The following is a 9,209-nucleotide window of genomic DNA, read 5'->3' as shown; positions in this document are numbered from 1 at the left end:
CGTCCAATGTTCTTACTCTTATACTTATCCTTAAAAAAAATGTTAACTTGCAAAAAAAAAAAACCTGCGACTATTAGGAGTTCCGGTAATAACAAAACGACAATTTTAACTTTATCTGAAATTTTCTTTTGTTTTCTTAAGTATATATATATGCTTATTGATGATTTATTTTGAGAATTTGATTTTTATCGATTTCAGTAATTTGTAACCGCAAATTTGTTGATTTTTGCTTATCGATAATGCATAGAGGTGAGCAACTTGGACCGCCCAAACCGGGACCGGACCGGACTGACGAGTTTGGTCCGGTTCTCGGGACTATCGGTCCGGTTCCCGGTTCCTAAAAGCGGAACCGGTTTCCGGGCGGTCCGGTTCCCGGTTCCAAGGGGGAACCGGACCGGACCGGCTATTTAATATATATTTTTATTATTTTTTTCTTTAAAAAAATAATAAAATGTGAACTAAACTTTAAGTGAACTTCATTATCATAAATTCATTGATAAAAAATAGTAAAATGTGAATTAAACCCGAAGTGAACTTCATTGACATAAATTTATTGACAAAAATTAGTAAAATGTGAACAAACCTTAAGTGTTTGACAAAAAAAAAACCCTAAACTCTAAGTAACCGGTTCCATTGGACCGGACCGGACCGACGGTCCGTCCGATTCCAGGTCCTAGAACCAACCGGTCCGGTCTGCGATTCCCAAAATTGAGAACCGGTTCTCTCGGTCCGGTTCCCGATTCCACCTTGAAATCGGACCGGACCGGGATTCGCTCACCCCTAATAATGCATTCAAATAAAAGTGTCGTAATCATCTTTCGCTTTCCACGCTCGATAAGGTAATAAAAATTGGATATGCAATGCATTAATATAGATACATAAAGTAATCGGTAACATAGGAACAGTTATATCACGTCTTTCAATGGATTTTAAATTTTCGAATTTTTGAGGAAGATTTTAAGAAACAGTGGTCAAATTTACTTTTATTTTTTTACACTATTGGAGATTGCATGTTTTCGTCACCCAAATTATGTTTCGAAGGATCTTGAAAGACGCTGAGATTATTATTAACTTAAAAGGGTTAATACCACAAAAAACTTAAAACTGGTAAAAATTAATGTTTTAACTACTAAAAACTCCAAACTAATACACGTATGACAAATTTACCTTTATTTGATTTCCGTTAAATTTTACTGTCAAATTGCTTTGTTAAATGACACGTAACAGTTTATAAATGTACCAATTTTGGGTTTTACGCTCCGTTTGTCATAGGTGTACTAGTTTATGATTTTTTGTGGTATTAATCCAATTTAATGGAAACTAACAGAGGTTAAATTTGTCACAAATGTACTAATTTAGGGTTTATGGTGATCAAAAATTAGTTTTGGGGTAAATTTGTTACATGTATACCAGTTTTGAATTTTTGATAGTTAAAATATTAGTTTTTGATAAATTTGTCATAAGTCTATAAGTTTGAAGTTTTTCGTGGTATTAACCCAATTTTTTTTTTGTCAAAGGTATTAACCCAACTTAAAATGGGGGAAATCTCCTCTCTTTATACATAGAGTGACCCGGTCTCAAATTTCCCTTTTGAGAGTGCTAAGCAAAGGATAAAATATCAAGTTTTGCATAAACAAAAGCAAAAAATAAAAAAAAAGAATCAGAAGAGCAATAAAAAAATTTAATCTTGAGAGTCATGACCATAAGGAAGTTACAAAATTGGAAATTCTTATAGAAGCAAATTTATAAAAAATATATATATGTCAAGTTTGAGGTAAATCTGTCACAAAAGTACCAGTTTGAGATTTTTCGTGATATTAATCCTAAACAAAACCCAAAAAAACCGAATATAAATTTTTTTTAAATCTTGTAAGTTGCAAAATTGGAAAGTCTTATAGAAGCAAACTTATAAAAAAGAGATACCACGGCCTATTGACCGTCGATTGTTGACCTAAATCGACGGTCAAATCCGGGGGACGTAAAAACGCCGCCGTTTCGGGCATTCCCATGTCCTCGAAACAAGCGACTCTCTCTCTCTCTCTCTCTCTCTCTATCTCTTCTTCTATTTTTCCCCCAAAACCACAGTGAAGCCACCATCCATTGGCGCTTCACCCTTCAAAGTTTCGCAATCGATCGAGGCACATGGACGGCGAGCTTTCCGGCGAGCTTTCCGGCGAGCCTTCCGACGAGTGGATGCGCGACCACAAGCTCTGCGGCTTCGTCTGCGCGGTCCTCAGGGTCGAGCCGCCGCCGCCCCCTGTCGGGGCCCTCCCGCGCAACGCCCGCTGCTTCCTCTTCGGCGAAGGCGACGAGGTCGGCTTCCGGACCGAGGGCGGCGTCGTGCTGTCGACCATCGATTCGAGGCGGCCGGGGCTGGAATTCTCCGATCGCGATGCTTCTGGCGAGAAGCCGGGCGGACGTGGCCGGCTAGGGCGGTGCGAGGGGAATGTGACCGGGGAAGCGCCGGTTGGCGGCGAGATTTGCACCCCGGGAAGCGAGGGCGCCGACGCGCCGCGTGAGGATTGCGGCGGTTTGCCCTGCGGGGTTGGGAGCTGCGAGGGTCACGAGCGAGGGAGCGGTCGTAGTTCGAATGCGGAGGCGTTGATGGACGCGGAATGGACGCCTGGGGGAGCGGTGAAAGTCGAGGCTTTCGAGAGGGAGAGCGGCGGGGGTTTTAGGAGGAGGAGAGCGAGTAGAATTGGATTGGTACATGGGAGCATGAGCATAGTCCGCCAGATTCACGCGCTGTCCAATGGTAAGTGCTTGAACGTAATGGCACGGTTGGTCCGGGCTGTGGTGGATGACCACGGAGAGACGAGAGTCGTAGTCTTGGTGGATGTTTACCTACCGTTTGCAGTTTTGTCCGGATGGCAGTTCCCACGTTCGAGATCCACAGCGGGTGCCCTTTTCCGACATTTGAGGTTTCTACCTGGATACTTTATGTTACTTAAAAAGAACTCATAGGTCCTTTGGGAATGAGTAGACTCAGTCGAGAGAAAGGCTGCTAGAGCTGCTAGTTTCTATTTTTGGCATTGCATTTTGATTCATTCATAGCATACGTTTTTCTGTATTGTAATTAGAAATCTGGCTTTTGTCGATCTTGTTAGCACAAGTTAAAAATGCCTTTGTGCAGGTGTGACTGGGGAGAGAGGAGTACGCTGCTTCGTAATGGAGATTACTCTGACAGTGCTTGTTCACATGACGAGAGCATCTGGAATCTCCCCGATTGCCATGTTCTTAGATGCAACCTGCATACTCTTATCCCTGAATCTTCAAAGAAAAGGCTATTTGATCTTCATGAAATTTTCAAGAGTTTGCCCAGTCTAACCAAAAGAGAGGGTCTTGATTCTTCAAGAATACAACCAGACAATAACTCTCGTGGATCTGGGATTTGGGAATTGCCTGATGATGTTATTGTTGGTGTTTTGACAGTGTTAGCCCCATTAGACCTTATTAGGGTCGCTGCAACTTGCCGACGTTTGAGGTCCCTGGCTGCGTCTATCATGCCATGTGTGAAACTTAAACTCTTTCCCCACCAGCAGGCTGCAGTTGAGTGGATGTTACAGCGTGAACGGAATGTGGAGTCCCTGCTGCATCCTCTGTACAAAGAATTTTTAACAGAAGATGGATTTACTTTCTCTGTGAATTCCGCTTCTGGTGAAGTCATAACCGGGAAAGCGCCTACGATCAAGGATTTCCGAGGGGGAATGTTCTGCGATGAACCTGGTTTAGGCAAGACCATAACATCACTCACCCTTATTCTGAAAACACAGGGAACACTATCGGATCCACCTGATGGGGAGCAGGTGATTTGGTGTAAGCATAATGGAGATCAGAGGTGCGGTTATTATGAACTTCGTGGTAGTTATGTGGGTGGTCCTTCACCTAAAAGAGCTTGTTCAATGGCTTTTGACAAGCAAAGTTCGACACCACCAGTTGTGTATTCAGAGCCTGCTGATGGTGGGAACCGCTGCACCAGGAGCTTGAATCGCATTCGGAAAAATCTGATATCAAGATACGAAGAGCAATTTGAAGATAGAAATCATTACTCAAGTCAAATGGAGTATGCTGCGAAAGATGGTGGTAGTTGTAGTTCTGATGAAAAGCTAGACGGTACTCCATCAGTGCTGCCACATGGTCGCAAGAGGCCGGCTAATGTTATGATGGATTCTCCAATATTTACCGACACATGGATCCAGTGCAATTCTTGTCACAAGTGGCGCAAGGTTGCGGAGAAATTTGTAGCTGAAGTGGGTACTGCATGGTTTTGCAGTATGAATGCTGACCCAATGTATCAGAGTTGTAGCACTCCAGAAGAAACTTGGGATAATTCCCAACCAATTACTGACTTAAGAGGTTTTTGTTCAAAAGGGACAATAGTGGGGAAGGACGAAAATATACGTTTCTTCAAAAGTGTGCTTAAGGATCACTATACATTGATAAATTCCCACACTAGAAAAGCTCTCCATTGGTTGGCTAATCTATCTCAGGACAAACTATCACAAATGGAGACTGTCGGTCTAAGAAGCCCTTGTACAGTATCTGTTCAATATGCTTCTGGCTACCACCAAATATTCCAATCATTTGGCCTTTTAAGGAGGATTGAAAAAAATGTTTGCAGGTGGCACTACCCAAAAAGTCTTGAGCATTTGGAATTTGATGTGCATGCTCTAAAAACTGCTCTCTCTGAGCCGTTGAATTCCGTCAGGTTATATTTGTCCAGAGCTACACTCATAGTTGTTCCGCGAAATTTGGTTGACCACTGGAAAACTCAAATCCAGAAGCATGTTAGACCTAGTCAATTAAGGGTCTATGTCTTGACCGACCGAAGAAGGATTTCTCCGCATAACCTTGCATGGGACTATGACGTCGTTATAACTACCTTCAACCGTTTAAGTGCAGAATGGGCTCCTCATAAGAGAAGTGTACTGAAGGAAGTGCATTGGCTTAGGATCATGTTGGACGAGGGACACACTCTGGGGTCAAGTCTTAATTTAACAAATAAACTGCAAATGGCTATATCATTGATGGCTTGCAGTCGTTGGATACTGACCGGAACTCCCACCCCGAACACACCCAGCAGTCAGTTGTCGCATCTTCAAATAATGTTAAGGTTCCTTCATGAGGAAGCATATGGGCAGAATCAGAAATCATGGGAAACGGGCATCCTCAGGCCATTTGAAGCAGAGATGGAGGAGGGTCGATCACGCTTGCTGGAAGTACTTTGTAGGTGCATGATAAGTGCAAGAAAGAAAGATTTGCTGGCCATCCCACCTTGCATAAAGAAAGTTACATTTCTTAACTTCACTGAGCAACACGCTAAAAGTTACAATGAATTGGTAGTTACTGTTCGTCGCAATATACTAATGGCTGACTGGAATGATCCGTCACATGTTGAGAGCTTGTTAAATCCAAAGCAATGGAAGTTCCGTTGTACCACTATTAGAAATGTGAGGCTGTCTTGCTGTGTTGCTGGACACATTAAAGTAATGGATGCCGGTGAGGATATTCAAGAGACAATGGATATTCTATTGCAATATGGTCTGGATCCTCTGTCCGAAGAGTACGCTTTGCTAAAATATCATCTCCTCCGCGGTGGTGATTGCCTCAGGTAAATTTCTGCTTTTGCCATTTCACGTGGCTTAGTGGATTGTGTCATTGCTATTTAGATTACTGACCTGGACTCCTCTGTTTTTTCCCCCATTAGGTGCGAGGAATGGTGTAGACTACCTATTATTACCCCATGTAAGCATCTCCTTTGCCTTGATTGTGTTGCGTTGAGCAGTGAAAGATGTACTGTTCCTGGGTGTGGTTACTCATATGAGATGCAGACTCCTGAAGCCCGGCCAGAAAATCCAAATCCGAAGTGGCCTGTGCCCAAAGATCTTATTGAGTTACAACCTTCTTACAAACAGGCAGGCTGTCTTTTCTCGAAATGTAGTTTTGCATCTGCTTATTTATTTGGTCCTTGAATGATATATGCTGAGACATAGTGTATGTTGGTATCCAGGATGACTGGGATCCAGATTGGCAGTCAACATCAAGCAGTAAAGTTACTTATCTGGTAGAGAAATTGAGAAGGTTGCAAGGTGCCACTGGAAGTAGTTGTCAATTTACAAGTGGCAACTCTAGTGCTGTGAACTTTCAGGAGCAAGCAAACCCTTCACTTTCGAATAGCTCAAAGGTATTATTAACGCAGGGTGATCAGTCCAGTTCTATGACAGATTCACACAGGATAATCACAGAGAAGGTTATAATTTTCTCTCAGTTTCTGGAGCATATACATGTAATTGAGCAGCAGGTATTTATAATTTGCAGTCATATTTTAATGACTCTGTGATTTTTAATATATTAGTGATGACCATGTGCTTTATTTCTTTGACCAGTTGATGTTTGCTGGTATTAGTTTTGCTGGCATGTATAGTCCAATGCACTCGAGCAACAAGGTAAGCTCTTGTCTTAGTAATTGTTGGAGTATTCAAATTTTAAATAATACCTTCATTTGACAACTTAAGCCTTTAAACCGGTTGTTAGTGATTCCACAAAATTTTATGGTATCCGATCAGGAGATTTTGAGTTCAAATCTTTTCAGGCCTGTTGTTTTCCTCCCCATTATATATTTTCATGTTTTAGTCTTAGGTCAAAGTCCAGCCTTTACGTGAGGGGCAATGTTATAGTATTTAAATATTACATTATGCCTACACATGAGGGGCAATGTCAAGCATTTAGAGCAATTGGCGGTGGTCTATACAAAATTTACAATAGTAATTTCCTATTCAGGCGTGTTTGTTTTGGCTAAAAGAAAAGCTAAAAGCGACTTTTCACTTTTCTAACATAATTCAAAATAGCATTGAAATTTTAAAAATTTATTAAAAAAATTATATGCAAATTTACATATCAGTTTTATGTAAATTTTTTTATTTTCAAGCATTTTGTGTTTCAAAAAAGTCATGCGCATGCTCTTCGTGATATAATAAAAGTAAATAAAGCTACTTTAAACGGACAAAAATATCTGATGCGGTCAAACTGTATTTGATGCAGTGAAACTAATATACTCTTTACTTATTCAGATGAAGGCACTCGCAAAATTCCAGCATGATGCGAGCTGCATGGCCCTCTTAATGGATGGAAGTGCTGCACTGGGTCTAGACTTGAGTTTCGTGACACATGTATTTTTAATGGAACCCATTTGGGATAAGAGGTACATCGTGGGATTTATCTTGCCCTCATCAGTTGGCACTCATCTGTTACTCTTTTATTGCTTATCACCTATTCCTTTTCTGAACACTACATGCATGGAGTACTGTCTTTCCAGTGAACCAAGATGCCAATGCACCTCAACTGCTGCTGACTTTTGGTGGTTCAAAAAATTAAAATTTCTCTTCCTGGGCATGGGGAAGAAAAAACACGCATCGCCCCTTATGCCATGAGCTTGATATAAGCATGACTCCATTTTTTACTCTGTATACAAATATTCACTTACCATTTGGACAGATGCTTAAAATGTCAGTTTCTCTAACCTTTGTGCGAGAAGTGTGTGAGAATTCTGAATGGTACTGAACTGTTTGCTAGCACTAATTTTTTGTCTTTTGTATGTCCTTTTTAATTCATGAAGTTTCACTTGACTTCGGTAATCAATTATTTAGGCAGAATCTGAACACTATTGAATATGCGAGATGCAACACATCCATAGATCAATTCCTACTGATATTACATTATATGAGTTCTGGTTGTGCCCTTCAAGTTGCCTCTATAGTTCTGATTACATTATCTTACCTTCACAATCTAAGTAGACTAATGATATTACATTTATATGGCCCTCATTTATTCCAGTCTCTTATTACTGAATTTATTTACTGAATTTTACTGGTGGAAATGGGACTTATTCTCTCTTTGAACTTTCTCAGCATGGAAGAGCAAGTTATCAGTCGTGCTCATCGAATGGGTGCTACTCGTCCTATTTACGTGGAAACTTTGGCAATGTGTGGCACTATTGAACAACAAATGTTGGAATTTTTACAGGTATTCTTTTCTTTGACTTGACTGGAAGTGGCGGTCTACTTTATTTGGGTGAGATGTAGGTATTTCTTTGGGAAGAATCTCTGCTCAATCTTCAGAAGTAGAGTTGGTTGACAGGATAATGTAAGAGGGAGGGAGGAAAGAGCTTGGGGACGTGAAGTTCATGTTATTAACATTGGAAGACATCTACTCTTTTGGATCTTTAATGAACCAATTGTGTTGAACCATATCGTCTTCATGAATGAAAGTGTGCTTCTGAATAATTCAGTGTATGATTTGTTCTTGAGCATATCTTTTGCATGGACTGCATGTGTATCTGTACGTGAGATTACTCTTGCAGGGATGTTGACTGTACACGTAGCGTCTATATTTCCACCAATTCGGAGTAGTGGGTCCATGAATCTTCTTCACGGCCTTCATCAGGAGCAAGGGCTGTATACCGCATCTTGGTTTCTTGTAGTCTACTTCCATTATGATATCTTCTTTGAGCCTCGGTCCATTTAGAACAGTTCGCCTTTTCTGCTTGTTTCCATTTTCCTTATCAGACACTTTTCTCCGGTTTTGCACTGATTTCTCACCTGTTTCTTGTGGTCACTCATGTTCCTTCAGGATGCAGATTCGTGTAGAAGATTCTTGAAAGAGCAAGCATGTAAGCCTGATCACGAGGGACAGCGAGCTCATCGTACCTTGCATGACTTTGCTGGAAGCAATTATTTATCCCGTCTCAAATGTATTCGGACAAAATGTGATTCATGAACTAATTTTTGACAGTTTTAATTGGTTTACCTCATCCAAGGCAACCCTTGAGTTTTAGCTTCTGGCGTGGGGGGAGATCATATTCTTCTTCATTCGTTCTCTAGGAATCATCAGTAGCTGTCAATACTTTTTGTTGATATTCTTTTTGCTTGGATGTTTCAAAACTTATAAAAAGTTAATCATCTTCTAAGTTCCTTTACGACTTGTTAGTAGACCTCGACAAATCAATGTCGGTACATTTTCTATTGCTTAACGTAAGAAATAACTCCCAAGTTGCCATGTCTGATGTTATTAAGTTGACTGTTGTAACTTGTAAGAAGATGTTATATCAGCGTTGGTTCTATTCGACGCTGAATTGTAAATTTAGCAAATCCAAATAAATCAATGAAATCCGATCACTGGAAACTTTGAAATAATCATCCGCAAGGAAATCA

At 40.8% G+C, this 9,209-nt stretch overlaps 1 protein-coding gene across 1 annotated transcript; it reads left to right on the top strand.

Moving 5' to 3' along the window:
- Positions 1-2,058: 2,058 nt before the first annotated feature.
- Positions 2,059-8,974, top strand: LOC115692778 (F-box protein At3g54460). Its single transcript, XM_030619770.2, has 8 exons — positions 2,059-2,921; positions 3,134-5,611; positions 5,708-5,915; positions 6,011-6,301; positions 6,387-6,446; positions 7,071-7,201; positions 7,908-8,022; positions 8,629-8,974. The coding sequence occupies exons 1-8, from the start codon at positions 2,143-2,145 to the stop codon at positions 8,773-8,775; spliced, it is 4,209 nt and encodes a 1,402-aa protein (XP_030475630.1). The 5' UTR covers positions 2,059-2,142; the 3' UTR covers positions 8,776-8,974.
- Positions 8,975-9,209: the final 235 nt, after the last annotated feature.

This window comes from Syzygium oleosum, unplaced genomic scaffold, assembly GCF_021117445.2.
Source record: "Syzygium oleosum isolate NSW1041296 unplaced genomic scaffold, Sole_v2.1 Sole_v2.07, whole genome shotgun sequence".
Lineage (NCBI taxonomy): Eukaryota > Viridiplantae > Streptophyta > Magnoliopsida > Myrtales > Myrtaceae > Syzygium > Syzygium oleosum.
This window is presented reverse-complemented; position numbering and strand designations above follow the sequence as displayed.